The following is a 17,224-nucleotide window of genomic DNA, read 5'->3' as shown; positions in this document are numbered from 1 at the left end:
AGAGGGGTAAGTAATATGCGAATGGTAGCCACTAAGGTCCAAGCAGGTCATATTTTGCAAAATATTTTAGACTCCTAGAAAAAAACACCAGAGGACATTTACGAAAAAGTTTAAATCTACAAGCCAAAAGGATAAGCCATTTAGTCCCATTTTCGGAAAGACAAGAAAAAATCAATCCTTCCCTTTTCGGAAGGTCAAAATAATCAAAAGCAAGAAAAACTTAATCAATTTTAAAAATCAACTTTTAAGGAAATAGAAACGTGATCCGTAGAAAGTAAAGTTATTTTTGAAGTATGGTTCCGGGACTCAAGAAGATTAACAACCAATTTGAAATAGTCCCGTAAATAGTTGCTATCTACCGATCGTTTTTCTTTTAATACTATCCATATATAAAAAGTGTCTGTAATCACAATTTAAAGTAACACTTTCACCCTTTTGACTGCCCTGAGCATTCCATTTGTCTAGCGTTTAATGGGGCGTATGTGTGCCAAGATATGTTCAGTCCCTTGAAACCATGGCCACTCACCTCAAATACCCCTAAAATCCTGCTCTCCTATTTGAACTCTTTTTTTTTTCCATTTTGAGCAAGGGCGCAAATATTTAGTGCAAAACTTTCTGTTTGTCTTTGTCGGTGGGGTGCAACAAAAAATTGTTGGCCAAAGTTTAATGAGCCACATGACCCTTTGGCCTCCGACTCCATCTTTATATCATATCCTCGACCCCTCGTAAACTTTGCTATGGGTATTTCAGCAGCTTGACCAAAGTGTGGTTGTTGCTGGCGTTATTGTTACGGCGGCTAAAAAGTTTTCCCAACACCCAAACACACGCATAAAAAAGGCATTAACGATGTGGGCCGGGGCAAACTATTTAGCCATAAAGTTGGTCGTTCCGCCCGACAATTTTGTATGCATATTTTATGGATTTTCAAATGCTGCAAAATTGTTTTCCACGACTTGAATTTAATGTTGACAACAATAAAATTTATGCGCGGGACGAGGGTAGACGAAATGAAAATAAACTCGAGCGGATGGGTGGTGAATGGGGATGGTTCGTCCTTGAATATTTTCTGCTTAGCTGCATTTGCATATTGTCCGGATTGGATTGTAGTCCAATTCCGTGTCCGAATCCCCGGCTATCCCGGCATTTGCAATACTTTTTCAATCGTCGGACATGCTTTGTTGATTTCTTTATTGGCTCATCCATATGCATGCCATCGGGCAGGATTCTGGACATTGGATTTCCGACTCAAGTGTTTATCGTTATTGATTGCAGTCCGTGAAATATGACGATGGCCAGCAGCATGGCATCCAATTTGTCTCGCCCGCCAATGCCAATACCCATTCCCAGGGTAAAAAGAATTCGAAATTTAATCGCACATGGAATACGGTGCTGCTATTTGCTGGGCGGAGCTGAGAAATAACCCTCAAGAACGTTGATTTTCGAGCCTTGAGGACTAGCTCGCAGTTCCGCAGACTCAACAGAACCGAATAATTCGGTGCGACGCACGGACCACAAAGTGCGTCGATGGGCCCTGCTCCGAATCATGATAACCAGGTAAATCACAATCGAAATGACTAAAATGTACTGAAATGGAACTTATAATGAGGCTAAGAGCACTTGGGAAGACTCACCTGGACTATCACGGAGGTCACCTGAAGAATGGGCACTGTCGGCGGCTTAACGGAGCGGGTAGAGCAACCAGCGTGGTATAAATCCTCATGCCTAAAACTGCGATCCTTGAAGCAGGATGCGGGTATCAGCTTCTCGCTCAACATGTAATCGTCGGGACCCAGCACGCCGCAACACTTAGACTAGACCAAGTTGTAAAAAATAATCTGCTTTAATATCCAGGAATAATATTCTGTCTGGAAAATAAAGCTATTTATTTATCTTTTACTCTACATATTGGTTTGGCAAGCAAATATTTTCTTTGGTTGGATATTCTGTATTGTCATAACTCTTACATTGACTTCAAAGAACTCCAAACTTTTATGATCCGCCCATATTCGAATTACATCGGATATAGCCTGATACTCCTGTGCTAGCAAAAAAGTCAACATCATTTGCAGCCAAGTGGCTAAGAAGAGAACTGTGGCATACTGTAAATATTAAACACAATCTATAATCTATCTATTACAATATAATAAAATATTACGCACTATGCGAATTTCGCTGGACAAATGGAGATATACTAAGGGAAGGGCCACGACTAGCAGCGGAATCTTCAGAACAGATACGGTAAGCGCGACCGTCATATAGGACCTGAACAAACACTTCCAGCAATCCATTTGCTCCTTGAGCCTGAGATAATATGTGTATATGTCAGCAAAATTTAAGATCTGTGGGTTAGCAGTATCCCTTAGTAGTTTTTTGGTATCTCGTATGATAATACCCACGAAGTTTATCACCCATAAAAAGTATATCACGTACTTGCAGACCCTTAGCTTCCACGCCCTCATATTCAAGGACGTCTCCGAAGAGCTGGCGTTCCCCGACATTCCGCCATGCATTTCCAAATTGTTTCCGAAAAAAAGTTACCAGAAATAAGTTTTACCAGATTGACACTGCTTCCAAAGGTATAATAGCTATTTTAAAAACAGTAAATACAATTTAATATTTAATATTACATTTCATTCTTTGCTGGAACTATTTTTAAGCTCATCGTGGGACAGACCTCCATTTCAGAATAATGTAGTATAGAATCAAAGCCAGGATCAAAACCAACTGAAGAGGAACTTATAATTTTGTTTGGGGTTATTGGAGAAGTGCTTACCCTAACTATTCCGGAGGCAATCTCGCTGTAGGGGATTTTTTCCGAAATAAAAAATTGTGTTGAGCAACCAGTGGTGTAAATATCCTTGGGTAGACCACTGCGATTCTTGTAGCAGGTCTTTGGAAGAGCCATTGAAGCCGCGACATAGTCATCGGGTCCCAAGACTCCACAACATTTATACTGCAAAAGGGAAAATATTTTTCAGAACAAAGTAAATACAAAAATAACGTTATTTTTACAATTGATTTAAAATACTTAAAATACTTAATTGATACTTAATTGCTCTTACATTTACTTCGAAGAATTCCATACTCCTTTGATTATTCCACACTCGCAGTACATCACTGATGCCTGGGTATTCGTAGGTAAACACCACAGCCATCATGAACTCCATCAGAGTGGCTAAGCCAAGACAGGGAACGTACTGAAACATATTTAAAGGGTTATAGTAGGTAAACTTCATAAATATTCCTATGAATACAATTTCAACTCACAATGCGAATTACTCGAGGTTTCTGTAAACACACAAAGGGCAGGGCCAAACAGAGAATTGGCGTAGTAAAAACCGAAGTGGCGATCCCGATGTTCATATAGATATTGTATAAACAATTCCAACATTTCTTGAATTTTTTCAATTTAAAATAGTAATTATAAATGTTTACAAAGTTTAGAGCCTGTGGGTTGGGGACATATCTATTTTTGTGTCGTTTTCAGAAATATGAAAATACGTACTATAGAGGTTAGCCACCATGGGAAGATCATGACGCCACTGATCCTTAGCTCCCATAAGAATACACTTCGATTTCCCCTCTGATCCACTTGGTTATTTGGCATAGTAACGTTCTCTTCTGTGAACATTGTTCAATTCAAGACGCACATTGACACTGCGATCTGAGGTGAAACGATTTGTACAAATTATTACACTTGGAACAGAAAAAACATTGTACCAATTTAGGTGGCCAAGTTAGCTTCTTCGGCCAGCTCATGTAATCGAATACAGTACAAAACAATGGAGGCCAGGCAGAAAAACTGTTCTGATTAGAAAGGCTTATAATAATAAATAAATAAACCCACAGTCCACACATACCGAAACAAACCAGCACACTGTGAGCCAAATATGGGCGGCCGTCTGTTTTGGATTTATTTCAATTGAAATAGACACGAAAATAAGGATCAGCTTTACTGCGCAGTTCACTGCAAAAATTATAAGCACCTGGAAATTTAAAAAAAATGTATTTGTGTTAAGGAATCTCAAACATCAACTGGACGCACCCCGTATAGTATCCGAAGCTTAGTACAGATCGTCGCATACAGCAATACAATAAGAGTTACCAGTATGATCGCGGACATAGACAGGCTAACGATAAGAATGGTATGACTGGCACCCTTCAATACGTTCAATAAAGTAACGTCTTTTGCTATTTGAGCGGCATTACATCCCTGCAGAATGTATCTAGAATTTGCTGATAAAATATTTATGCATCTAACTCACTGCGGTAATAGGTATTAGAATGAGAAGACCGATTTTAAGAGCAAGCGTGGGACAAAAACACATCTTATTTGACAGGATATAATTTGGAATTTTTTTTGGGATACTGACAATATTCTCAAGTGAATTACTTTAAAAAAGTTAAGATAGTGGATGGTATAGTATAAAAGATTAGTTAATTACGATCCTGTTAAGATGTCAAAAAAACCTTACCAATTCAATATCAAAATGTATATCCGAAGTGTTATAATTACTGAATGAGTGCCAATGTAGTTTCTAAAAATTCCATCTTAGTCGGCATTTCTCAAGTTTTCTCTTAGCCGTATAGAGAAACAAAGATTCCCGACCATACATGCCACCTGTTCTAATTAAAACCACTGATTGATGGAGTTCAGTTCTCATAAATATAATTAAATCAAATACCGTAAATATCCAGCATAAAATGAACCAATAATGGGCGGCAGTTCTTTGTAAGTCATTTTCAGTGACTACACACACGACCAGGATGATCGCCTTGGCTAAACATTTTAAAATCAAGGAAACGAGAGACTAAAAAATTCAATCAGGTAAATGTTTAAGAAAATGATTATATATTAACTCGAAAAGACGCACTATGTTTAGAATCAAGATGTGATGCCGAATCGCTGCATATACTGCAGCTATAAGAACAATCAGTATGATGACGCATAAGGTTATACTTATGATAAGAACAATATGATGGTGACCCACTAGTTTATCCAGCATGGTAATGTCCTTTGCCAATTGTGCGGCATTAAATCCCTGCAGGGTGGGTTTGTAGTATTTTTACATAAAAGGGTGTGCAACTCACTGCGGCTACATGTATTAGAATTAAAAGCGTTATTTTTAGCCCAGTCGTGGAACAAATGCACATCCTACTACTCTAAATTTAAAACAGAAAAAATATTTAAATTGAATTTCAGTTATACTAATTGACATTGTTCTCTTGTGAGGCATAAACTTGTTTATTAAACTTTCTTTACAGAAATTACCAATGGTTTTTGTTTCTTAAATTTAAAAATATATATAAAATACTTTCCTATATACTCCTCGTTTGTGCAGCTTAAAAAATCTTTAAGATATCCCAGGAATTTGCATAGATTTATTCAGCATCGCATCTTTTGACCGCGAGGGAAAACTAGAACTAAACCCACACACATCCTTGCATAGGGCGCTGCTATGGAATTTTTTAATCAAACAGTTGCCATTAATTACTGCAAAATTCTGTAGCCACATAACAGACATTTTTTCGACAGCCAGCCGCTGGAATGAATGAAAAGAAAACAGGATGCGGCGATGGAAAGCGCTGCCAAGTCCTCTTTCGTGTGGGTGTTTGTATCTGTGAGATAGGATCTGCGAGATGGTTTTCAGAGTGGAAAACGTGGGGAAAACACAGCGGCTGAGGAAGGAATGCCAAGAGAACCAACCGCAGACTCGCCACCAAAAGAAGCAGCAACTAAAAATCAAATTAGGTGCAAACGAGCGAGCGTCAGCGGCAGGCGTTCATTTACTTGGCCAAAAAAAAGTGGGCGTGTCGCGGTTGCGATTTCGTAATGAATAATTTATAATGCAAGCCGCCGATGGTGTTTTTCTCGATTCTTGTGAGCTCTTAGTTGAGGTCGAGTTAAAGTTCATGCTCCGCAGGATTCGCCTGATTCGGCTGATAAATGTGCGTGGGCTGGTGTCAAGTGCACGCTAGTGAATTCAATTTGATACACAAACTGATTTATCGACTCACAGCAGTGGCAGTACCAGCATATCCTCTACACTTGACAAATGCTTAACATACTGAATAGTTTTAAAATCTTAAGACAGTTGCTCCAAATATTTTACAAAAAATATTTGAAGTTTGAATGCATTATATAATTTATGATAATCCAGGGAAAACATATACTAATGTTTGATTTCTCAATGTAATCTTAAGGTTAAGGTCTTAAATTGTTTGGAACCGACAAATTTACCTAGAACATCAGTAAGATAATACCAAACATAATACTGAGAAACTACAGAAATTGGCCCTTTGAATCGAAATAATTCAATAATATAAGCCATATTCGTATTTTTCCTTATTAGTCTTATATCCTTAATTGGGAAGCTAAATATTTTTTAGAAATTATAGGACACTTATTATTTAAGAATAAACTTGAACTCTGTCTTCCTAAATTAAGAAACAAATTTTTTCTGAGTGCATCGTCTCAACTCAACTGGCACACGCCATTCATAAGTCAGTTGTCGTCAGTGGGAGAGCGGAGTCGAAAGTCGCAGACGATAAAAAATTACATACACTTGTTACTGGTGTCCTCGGGCGGGAGTCCTTGCCGTTTCCACCAGCCCGGAGTTATGTCCTGGTCTCGACTTTGCCTGTGCTGCAGCCTCTAACAAGGTTAATTTGTTGCGATCGCAGTTCTCTGTCATTTATCTTCGCTGTCAGCGGCAACTCCTCGCACAGAACGCAGCTCCCGGCATCGTTCTAATTTGAATTTAACAAGCTCACTGGAGGCAAGGACGTGGACGTGGATGTGGGGATGGGTCCACCAGACCCATCCGACCATCAGTCTATCGGGGAGCATTGAAAATTAAAAATTTATTGCCGGGCGTGGTGTCAATCATCGACGGCATCATTCTCAGTTCAGTTCAGAAAGTAATAAAGAATCGAGGTTGCAAAACAAATCACTGGGAATCTGTGATACTCTCCTTAAAAGTTTATATACAGTGGGACATTCTTTTGTATGTATCTTATTTTTATAAATATCATTAAATCATCACGTATAACTTAAGGTTAAAGTTATTTTTTGTTAAAGACGTTTTTACACTATTGACATTACCTGACATTTTTTACAATATTAATCAGGCTTATATTATTAAATGTATTTAAAAAATAATCCTTTTGAAAATCCCTTTAAAAATTCGAATAACCCATGTCGGGTTGTAAAAAAAATCTCGCTGAGCATCCTGCCACACTGTTGCAGGAACACACACACTACATCATCATCAATTTGTGTTTGCGAGTTTCTAGAGCACCCTCATCCATCCTGTTTCCTTTTTATATCCCTGCCCACATACATATCTGCTCCCAGGACTCCACACTATCCATCGAACGTTTCAATTTCACTTGTTGGCTTCGATTGTCGCCTGTAGTCCGAAGTTGGGGTAACAATTGAAAGCGACACTTTTATGGTTTTCAGATTTGTGTGATGTTTCCTCTTTCACCCAATTTTTCCGCACTCTACTAGATTTTTTTATTGTTTTGTCCACACTAACACTTTTTTCCCTTACTGTGTTACGTGCTTTATTACAATAGAGTGGTATTCTCCAGCGAGTATTCTAATTGAGAAATTCTTTGGGAAATTGCAATGGGGTAGAAATGCCTTAAAGTGTTTTGCACTCTTACTTCCAAGGCATTGCACATTAGTTTCTATAATTTTATTTCTATCCCAGCCAAGGTCTCGGGTTCTTATTTCTGGCAAATAAAATTTTGTTGCATATTTTGCGGCGTCAAATGGCAGCCACAAAAATGAATGAAATCGTAAAATTCTGACCATGCCGGACCGCATCCACGCCCAGCGAGCTAATAACGTACACTCGAAAACCGGAAGCGCCGCAGACCAATGCCGCACAAAAGCTGACCCGCCTTTTAAACCCCAGTTGACCCTTTGCTCCAACGGATTTTACTTACTTTTTGTGCAGAGAAAAAAACCAATGTTTAGAATTTAATTCAAAAGAAAATTATATATGTAAAAGCTTTCACTATATGTATGTATTTGAATTTATAAAAATATTTTTAAACAAATTTTGTCCAAAAGCTTAAAAATTTTTAAATGGTATGAAGGGGTGCTACAGAAATCGCTAAGCCTTGAATTTGGGTTAGTTTCTAAATCGATGTAGGTGAGAATTCATCTCTAATGCAGCGATAAGCGATTTTTGTGGCACTCCCAAAACTATTAGATTTGTTTTTACATTGGTTTTATGCAGTACAGTTTTGATGAAGGCTCTTTGATTTAACATAGGACAATACACCCTCGCTTTTAACTGACAACATTTTTGCATAATTTCTATTAGGTTTCTATCTACCATTCCTCATCCAAAAGTTTTCTAAATATTGTGGGGCAGATTTCTCAGACTTGTTAGTCTTGCTTATCATTATAGTCATATAACACTGTCTTAAATTTTGACTGTCTGGAATTATTTAAAAGAGGTCATGGCAACCTAAAGAAGAAAGCTGAATTAATATATTCATCAAAAGTTTTGGCTCAGAACAAGTATGTTTACGGAATCTGAAATACAGATATGCTATTAAATCCTGTCGGTTAGACCAAACTTAAAATAGTGACAAATGTCCCAAAGTGGCTTGACCAAATAATTTCTGTATTTGGAAGAGATATTAGATACACATGTACTCCTGCTAATAGAAATCATGGAAATCCTAAAGGTTCCTTGTAATTAAATACCGAAAAAGGACAGCTCATCTGCTTCAAAAATTATAATCCAGAATTTTAGTTGATTTTTTCCTAGTGTAGCTCTATCTAAGCTGCATACGAGTGTGTATTCCGGTTTTGTGTGCATTGGCATTTAAGTGCCGAAACAAATTTTGGGAATAGAGGAAAGAGTTTTGCAGCCAGAACGTCTGACATAACCTCGATTTGTATGCGTTCTTTCTTCCATTTGGCTTGTGTGTTTGTTTGCCTTTGTCTCTGCCACTGTCTGTTGCCGTCTCTTTCGGCCGGGAATTGCAATTGCATTGCCACCTCTTTCGCTCTTTCGCTGCTTCAGTACGCCCCTCCAGCGATTGTCCTTGTCCCGCATCCGCGCTGTGTAAATATTTGATTTTTGCATTAAAGTCAATTTGCTTTCATGATTCCGTAATTCATTGTTTACTCACGCCAACTTCTATTACGCCTTCTGCCGCCCGCTTTGATTGTTTATTTTTATATCCCCCTCAGACTCTGAATTCGGGGATCCCATGGTTCCGGAATCCCGCATTTCCGCTGCACTTCCATATCTACTTCCATATAATATCCACAGACGTACAGACACCACCAGACCGGGCTCGACGATATCCGCATCATCTTTGTTTGTTGCTCGCAGCAAGGTTTTCCTCCGCCTTTTGTCTGTTGCCGCCCCTTTTTTCCATTTCCCCGGAAAATCCCCAGCCACAATCCTCTGGACTCATACCCATCCCATCCTGTTTTAATATGCGCACTCAACGTTAGAAATTAAATCTGGCTCTCAAATGTTATTTGCGCTTTTCGTTTATTTATTTATTTATTATTTGCTTACGCGGCTGCCAGTTCTGTTGGCCCGCTCCTTTGGTCCTTGGTCCTGGGTCCTGGCCCAGTTTTCATTAGGTAATGCATAATAAGCTCGAGAACTTGCGCCAGTGAATTTAATTTATATTATTTTCTCTGTGTGCAGATTTTTTGGGGCTGGTCCCAGGCAAAAGCAATTATAAAGCTGAATATGAATCGTAATGTTGGGAGTCGGGTTTCCATTGTTAGGACCTTTGGCTCAGCTTTGGAATAATGCGGTTTTTTGGGAGTGAAGCTTTGTTCTTAGAATGATATTAGAACAATAAGCATGTCCATCCATAAGGTAAATATTTTTATATTTCTAAAAATATATTAAATTCTTCATCATTTTATTAGTTTAGCTATATTACTATTTTCAAGAAAAGGCAAACTTTACGAGAGTAATAAACTACAACAGGTTGCATCCTTAAATCCTGCGAAAACTGTTTATTTCCTACGACCCACTTACCATCAATGGTTTTATGTTTATGCTCCACTCTCGGCGATGCCATGAACCACAATGAGAATCCTGCGGAGTCAAATCAATACGTCGCACCATCAATATCCTTCAGCTATCCTGCGACATCAGCCATCGATTGCTATTATTATAAAAGGCGCGTCGCGTGCAATTTTAACGAGCTTACGCATTTTATCGCCAGAAGCTGGGAAAGCTGGGTGAAGCAGGAAAATAAACCCGGAGACCCTGTCATCGCCACATCATCAAGCGAACGACGCTGGGGCTGCAGTAAAAAAGAATCTAATTTAGTGCGAGGTTTGCATACAAATTCCATGCCAATACCGCAGCGAATCCTGCGTGACAATGAGGCTATATGTGAGAGTATATGAGGGTGTTAATTCGCAATTGGTGTCACGATATACATTGATTCGCCATTTGGCTTATGCATTTTTCATTAATTGTCTTGTCCCATCTTGTCGCAGTAAATTGCCGGGAATCTCTATCGCTCTCTCCCTTCATCGAGCCAAGCAATTTAATCAAAAATTCTAATTCGTATCCAAAGTTAGGCACAAGTTTTTAATGACTTTCTCAACTCCGGTTGAAGTTTTAGACGCGCTACAACTGCAATTACTGCAATCGATGCCGGGTTCCAGGTTTCGTGTGTTCAGGTGTTTGCACCACAGGACCATCCAGGACTTAGACACAACAGCAAACAAAACAAGGTTGAGCGCAAACCGCTAATCGCGTTACACAAAACTTCGCCTCCAAGGCAATCGAGTGCGAAATTCCACATACGCCCCGTGTGACGTGGCGATAGCGAAGGCATTCAAGTCATTTCCGCTTAAGCAATCAGTTCGAGGCAGCACTCGTCATCCTTTCCACTGCCGTCTCCTTCATACCATCCCATACCATTCCATCCAATCCAATGCAATCCCCTCCAGGTGGGCCACCACTTGACATGACAGCCGCGTGCTGTAGTCACTCTGCATTTGAATGTCTGAATGCCGCAAAACGCTGCTCGGCAAACCGACATAAATACAAACAAACATGGCTGCCTGGCGGCCACTTCCTCCTTCCTTTTGGCCATAAATTGCCCACTGAATAGAGCAGACCAAGCTAGAAAAATCCTCAGTGTAAATAGTTTCAAGAACCATTTTATGGAATGTGTATTTTGAGATATTTATTAAGTTGTATTAAAAAAACAAATGAATAGTTAAGTCTAAATTGTTTAATAAATTTGTCTATATAATATCAGTATTCATAAAGAGTATCAAATAATATTTCTAAAATAATAATATTTCTAATAATATATTTTCTTTTGATTTCTGATTTATATTTTAATGCACGCCTAACTTTTTTCGTATCTTTCTCATCTTTGTGCATGCTCATCACTTACATTCTATAAGATATCTAAATAAAACCAAATTTAACACGTTATAAAGCCAGCAAGTATATTATTTGATATTCGCAGGTAGCTTTCGCTGTGGGTTCGTAGAGTGGAAACAGGAAACCGGAAATTCAAAGCCCTGCCGAGCAAATCAAACGTTGGCCAATGCAGCCCGTCCTTTACTTTGTTATTTGTTGTTGCTATGCAGCTGACGGTTTTTTGTTGCTCCTGCCAGACACTGCGGACAGTTTGAGTTGCATTGTGCAAAAGTTTAATTACAATTTGTACGGCTTTTTTTTCTGCGTGCAATTTCAGCAAAAAGCGAAGAAAACTTTTTATTGATATTGCTCGCGAGTGCACGACTCCCCACCGACCTCCGGCTCAATGTCAAGTGTCATGTTATCCGGGACTTATTCATGTCTGCCAGCACACCACAAAGGGCGAAAAGGTCCGGAAAACCGGAACAGAGCTGAAATTACTTGCAAATTGATTACCGACATTGCCAGCCCCGACTTTGAGCTGCTTTTACTGCTTAATAGTCGATGTCACATTATCGGCGTCTGGAACGAGTTTATGATACAGTCTTAATGGCCGAATGTCCGTACGTATGTGAAAGCAAAGTTGCATCCTTTCAACGAGAGTTGCTAAACAAAAAGGCAAAGTATTTTTAAAGACTTAACAATGAATAGCACAGTACATAAGTTAAAACAAACTTTGAGAAATACTTTGAAACTTTTTGATTAAAAGCCCTTTCAGACTAGAGTTACAAGTCAACAGTTGTCTTAATTTATTTGAAGAAATTAACTGCATTTTTTAATAAAGTTCAAATAAAATACATTTTTTACTTTTTATTAACTAGTGATATTTTAAGCTAAGAAAACCATTTCAATTCCAATTGTACGTATAGATTGTATTGTAAGATTGCTCCGTTAAACCTACAATTATGCCACAAGTTTTTCAAGTATTCTAGCATTTTATTGAAACCGCCCTCGTTCCATGTGAAATCAATAAAACCCTCGAGACAGCCTTGGCAGCCATCAGCCGGAAATTGTCATAAATTCATTTTTATATGCGAATCAAATTGGCAGGCACGGAAGGTAAAAAGTGGCCCACAAAAGCCAGTCAGTCGGTGGAGATGGAAAGTGCCAAAGTGCGGACACGGATGTGGACTGCGATTCCGTGCCCAATGTGCGATGTGCGATGCACTCGCCGCGTGGGGGTATGAAAATTTTATTAGGCATATGCAAATGTGTCAACTTTATTTGCAGTATTTCGACACATTTCGACACTTGTTGCCGTAATAAACTCGCTACAAAATTCAGCACAACTGTTGCGCAAATGTGGGTAGGTGGAAAATTCACCGAGTTGATAATGCACACAGCCAATTGAATTAAACTAAATGAAAGCCATATTTTAAAGCCCACTTTGCAGGGCCTGCCGTAGCAAGAGCCTCCTGGTTGGGTGTGCATAAATTGCTGCTATTGTTTAAATATTTGCCAACATAATTAACTTAATTCAATTGGATTTCCATTAGAGACGCACGCACAACTTGAAGCTAGGAGTGCCGAGATTGCCTCTGTGTTTGCCCAGCCAAGGTAGCCCAACCCCATCCCAGGATGCAAGGATACCAGGACATCCTGTGCTGAATCAAAGGATTGGGCCTGCATATCATATGAGCTGGAAGATGAGATGCGTAGCGTGGCTCCCCTTTGACTTTGTCTACGACTCTTCGACGACGTTGTCTATTGACTTTCGAAATCGAATCGAATCGCATCGAAGGCAGCAGCAAATCACACAATAAAATAATTGATTCCATTTCAAATGCACACACAGAGAGGAGATTCGGCAGCATGCGGGTCGTATCGGGACAGACAGAGGACTGCATTTGCCGTCTAGTGCTGAGTACAACTTTATTTTCATTGTTTGCAGATTTAACATTTAACGCAACACAAACACAAAGTCAGCCGAGTCAGCTCAACTTTGGCTTCCAGTTCAGCACTCTGTATTATTTATGGGCTGTTCGAAAGGAGATCCTTCGATTAGGCGTCCTTGTTGACCGCCTTCAGCAGTTCCTTGCGTGTTTTGAGGCGCATCCTTAGGTTCGAAATGAGGCGCACCGTACAGAAGTAGATCAGTTCCACGATACTCAGCATAGAAACGCCCATGAACAGGCCAAGTAAACCTCCACAATTGGCAAGAAAGTCGGTGGTACCGTAAAGCTCTGAGCGCCGAGAAGTCAGAAACTGGGCCTCCTTGAAGAAAATCGACACTCGGGACATTTTCATTCTGTTGAAAAGTAATTTTTAGGAAGTATTAGGAAAAAATTTCGATTTCTCAATGTCCGGTTAAGATTCTAGCTTGTTATCTGTCGGAGAGTAAGCTTGAAGTTAAATTGTTTGGCCGAAGGACATTGTTTTCTCAGTGCTCTGTTAGTTTTACAAATAAAACCTCTAGTTATGAATTTTCAGTCAAATAAAAACTAACTCTACGACAAAAATTAACATGGCATTGAGAAATCGGACCTAAGTAGATATGGCTTTTGGTCATATTTGTCAAAATTCTTTCATTCTGAGGTAAGAATTTAATATTCAACTTACCCCTGTCTCTTGGCTTGTTCTTCTTTTCCCTCTGGCGTATCAGTATTGATCACTGTCTTGTAATCGAAGTCAGCCTGGGATATCTCAGCCTCGTAGGCGATTGAGGTGCATGATGGCAGGCAGTTGCACTCAGTTTCTCCCCGTGTATTTTCACCTGCGTTAATTAAGCCCTGGGAAAATTCCCTGAGCAGCAGCTCATCCTCCGCTTGGTTATAGCACTTCAAACTGGCATCACCACAAACGGGCATATTTACATTACCTGCAAGATAAGTACATAATTAGTTAAGCCCCTGTGTGATTTTCTAGAACCAACTTACGTGGCATAGAGAACTTTACACAGCCACATTTGGTCAAAGTAAAGTTGGCCAAGCACTCCAGTTCGCAATTGCTCTGCGAGTAGATATTAAAGTAGCGCAGTTCCTTTTCCTTCTGGAAATAACACTGCCTTCGATTGGGTTCGTAGTGTTTCAGACCATCCGAAGTGGTGATGATCTTGGGACGTATAGAGATGAGCACTTCCTGGTCAAAGGGTATGCGGAAGTACTGCTTGGACACTTGGGCCACATCTCCAGGGGTGTGTAACAAAATCTAAGAAGGATAACTTTCAGTTAACCTACGGTTACAGTAAGTTTCTTATATTTCCACCTTGAAACCCTGAACCGGACCACGGCACATGTCGTCAAAATCGATTTCCGCTCCACCCATAAATAGATATAGACCAGCTCGAGCTCCAGGACCCAAAACTCGATTTGGATAAGGTGAGGTATCTGCACTGGCGCTATAACCATCCTCCACGTTCCAGTCCATGGACAACCGATTCTCCTCGCGGAATATAAAGTCGGGTATAATGCTGCAACATGACTTCTGTATAAGAATATTATTTTTCTCGTAGTTCCAATAACAAATCTTACCCTTCTGCTCTAAAGATCTCCGCTGGACTAAGTGAGTTGAAACTATAGCAGACGCCATCCTCCGTCACGAATTTGTGGAATATGTCACTGCATTTAACCGGAGTATTACGCCACTTGCAATTGAGATAGGTGTCATCGAAATATGGTGATGCCTCAGTCAGGGCGTCAATGATCTCCATGCCCCTCCGGGTTTTGTTGCCCAGGGTTAAATCATGCAAGTGGGGCTCGCAAACCTGCGACACTGCGCCATATAGTCCTCTTCTATTAAAGGAAAAATCATAGGATCCTCAAAGTTCTTAGCCTGGAGACCCCAACTTACTGCTTTTCGGAGAGATCCGGTACACCACTGACATTTAGCCGGAAATCGCGTATTTGGTGATACGAACCCGTAAAGTTGAATACCGCCCTTCGCGTCTTTGTCTCTGGACAAACTGTGACAGCGGGAAAGGGAATCTCCCACACGGGTGTGGACTTCTCGGCAAAACTTACTATCACTGGATTGTTATTCCACTTGTCCCAGATATTTAGGGTCAGTTTGACGCAGGTGAAGACCGATAGGACCAGGACACTGATCCAGAAGAGTCGCTCCAGCCAGGGTCGTTTCTTCTCCCCCAGATACCGGATGCCATGGATGGTCGTATAGTCGCAGTACTCATGGATGATGGCCTTGGCCGCCTGGAAGCCGCTGCCGTACTTGATCTGCTTCTTGGTGTCCACCTCATCCTCGCTGTCATCGGAAACGGTCTCCCGGAATGCCGGAGCCATCCGGGCCATCAGAGCGGCCCTTTTCCACTGGTTGGCGGCGCAGGGCTGAGGACGCACTGCCACTGCCTCGTGGCTGGGCGTATGGGGTTGTGTGCTGTCCGTCGACATCCGGTCCTTCGTCCTGGAGATGCGTTGACTAAGTCAGCGGTGCGCACGCAGGGCTCCGGCTTTTATATACCCTCTGTCCATCCGTCCAGTGGGGTGCGGCTGGTGTCCTGGGAAGTCGGTGAACTGGAGTGTCCCGCAGGACTACGACTGCGGCACGCATATGTACTACCCTATACTTTTCCCAGTATTTTTCGGCGCGGGTAGGTGACGAAGTTTTCGGTGGCGTTTCAATTACTTCATTTCGCTAAGCTGGCGTAATTTGCAAGCTAGCTCGGGAGCCCTGGAGTCCCCGGGGGCGGCGAACTTAATTGTCAACTCTGACCCATTGCCTCGGTTAAATGTCACCTTTGAGCCTGCACTAGGCGAGGCATTCTAATTAGCCAGCGCGCACTTTAAGCTCGCCAAGCCCCGGGCCACATCCACAGCCACATCCACATCCTCGTCATCTGCAACTTGCCACCGCGGCAGGTGCAGCCGAATGGCCATGGCCAAATTGAAAACGGCAACTTTCCGGCAAACCGGGCTTATGCATTTTAAATCCCGACCTCCACTCGCCGCCACTTGACTGCAGGCGCTTAACTCGACCTCGAAACAAAATGGCAAACGGCTGCAGACGCCGACAATGTCGAGTCAAATCCTCAGGTTAAACATGGTGCCACAGCGGAAACGCCGGAATTTTTTACTAGCGACTTTCATATCCTCTAACTAAAGGTTACGTCCAATGGAGAATCTTACATGTTTAAAACCTATAAGTCTAACAAGTCCGTAAAATAGTATTTAGACACTATCTTTTATTCCTAAAAATATTATGTTGATTTTTTCTAAAATTTTCCAAATTTTCTAAACCTTTCTAAAATTTAAGTCGTTATCATATTTTTAAAGTTTTCATATAGAATTAAATACCAAAGCCAAAAAAATTTTACGGTAATACAACATATTTCTTTTAATTTTTTCAACAAGCCTCCCTTTAAGCCCATTTTGGTTAACTATTTCATTTATTTAAAGGCTCGTTATTGTCACAAAAGTTCCATCTAACCGAATTTAAACTATAATTAAAATTTCAGTGTCATGGAAACCGGTTCAAAATCAAGTAAACAATTGAAAATCAACAAAAGTATTTAAAAAATTTGTTTACCAAATAGTGAAGCTGCTACAAAAACATTTAAGCAGTTATAGTTTCTGGGGTTTCAAATCAAATACCACAAAAAACAATGGAGATTTCTGCGACACTCTGTTAAAGATTTATATCAATATAAAATTTAGCCAATCTAGAACGTAGGTGGACAATTTCCTCCTCCAAAACTTTTGTTAAAATGTACATGTCCTTCAATAAGAGCAGTGAAAAATCGCAGTGGCTAGCGGCAAGGACACAAAAGCGGGCAAAAAGGCCACACCGCACAACAGGATGCGACCATTTTGGGTGCGCATTTTAAT

The 17,224-nt window shown here is 40.4% G+C and overlaps 3 protein-coding genes across 14 annotated transcripts; all 3 read right to left on the bottom strand.

Annotated features, from left to right (window-relative positions):
• Positions 1–939: 939 nt before the first annotated feature.
• LOC119553447 (protein late bloomer-like) lies at positions 940–2,564 on the bottom strand. 6 transcript variants are annotated; one of them, XM_037863839.1, is made up of 5 exons: positions 2,431–2,564; positions 2,160–2,339; positions 1,965–2,099; positions 1,632–1,811; positions 940–1,584 (listed from the first exon to the last, which is right to left on the bottom strand). In XM_037863839.1, the coding sequence occupies exons 2-5, from the start codon at positions 2,286–2,288 to the stop codon at positions 1,393–1,395; spliced, it is 636 nt and encodes a 211-aa protein (XP_037719767.1). In that variant the 5' UTR covers positions 2,289–2,339; positions 2,431–2,564; the 3' UTR covers positions 940–1,392. The 6 variants fall into 6 exon arrangements, with proteins under 6 accessions (XP_037719767.1, XP_037719765.1, XP_037719768.1 ...); XM_037863837.1 differs by having other exon boundaries at positions 2,397–2,555; XM_037863840.1 differs by having other exon boundaries at positions 1,429–1,574; positions 2,397–2,555.
• Positions 2,448–5,191, bottom strand: LOC119553448 (protein late bloomer). Of its 7 annotated transcripts, none has more exons than XM_037863845.1 (7): positions 3,861–3,965; positions 3,721–3,807; positions 3,506–3,664; positions 3,268–3,447; positions 3,063–3,197; positions 2,774–2,953; positions 2,448–2,585 (listed from the first exon to the last, which is right to left on the bottom strand). In XM_037863845.1, exons 3-7 carry the CDS (start codon positions 3,629–3,631, stop codon positions 2,535–2,537), a joined length of 672 nt encoding a protein of 223 aa, XP_037719773.1. In that variant the 5' UTR covers positions 3,632–3,664; positions 3,721–3,807; positions 3,861–3,965; the 3' UTR covers positions 2,448–2,534. The 7 variants fall into 7 exon arrangements, 6 of the variants coding, with proteins under 6 accessions (XP_037719773.1, XP_037719772.1, XP_037719776.1 ...); XM_037863844.1 differs by lacking the exon at positions 2,448–2,585 and adding an exon at positions 2,636–2,724 and having other exon boundaries at positions 3,861–3,948; XM_037863848.1 differs by lacking the exons at positions 2,448–2,585; positions 2,774–2,953; positions 3,063–3,197; positions 3,268–3,447 and adding exons at positions 4,046–4,213; positions 4,266–4,392; positions 4,476–4,626; positions 4,686–4,779 and having other exon boundaries at positions 3,524–3,664; positions 3,721–3,802; positions 3,861–3,986.
• Positions 5,192–13,294: 8,103 nt separating this feature from the next.
• Positions 13,295–15,790, bottom strand: LOC119553430 (pickpocket protein 28). Its single transcript, XM_037863813.1, has 6 exons — positions 15,237–15,790; positions 14,918–15,178; positions 14,652–14,856; positions 14,324–14,594; positions 14,007–14,265; positions 13,295–13,695 (listed from the first exon to the last, which is right to left on the bottom strand). The coding sequence occupies exons 1-6, from the start codon at positions 15,788–15,790 to the stop codon at positions 13,449–13,451; spliced, it is 1,797 nt and encodes a 598-aa protein (XP_037719741.1). The 3' UTR covers positions 13,295–13,448.
• Positions 15,791–17,224: the final 1,434 nt, after the last annotated feature.

The sequence above is a fragment of the Drosophila subpulchrella genome, chromosome 3L (assembly GCF_014743375.2).
Source record: "Drosophila subpulchrella strain 33 F10 #4 breed RU33 chromosome 3L, RU_Dsub_v1.1 Primary Assembly, whole genome shotgun sequence".
NCBI lineage: Eukaryota > Metazoa > Arthropoda > Insecta > Diptera > Drosophilidae > Drosophila > Drosophila subpulchrella.
This window is presented reverse-complemented; position numbering and strand designations above follow the sequence as displayed.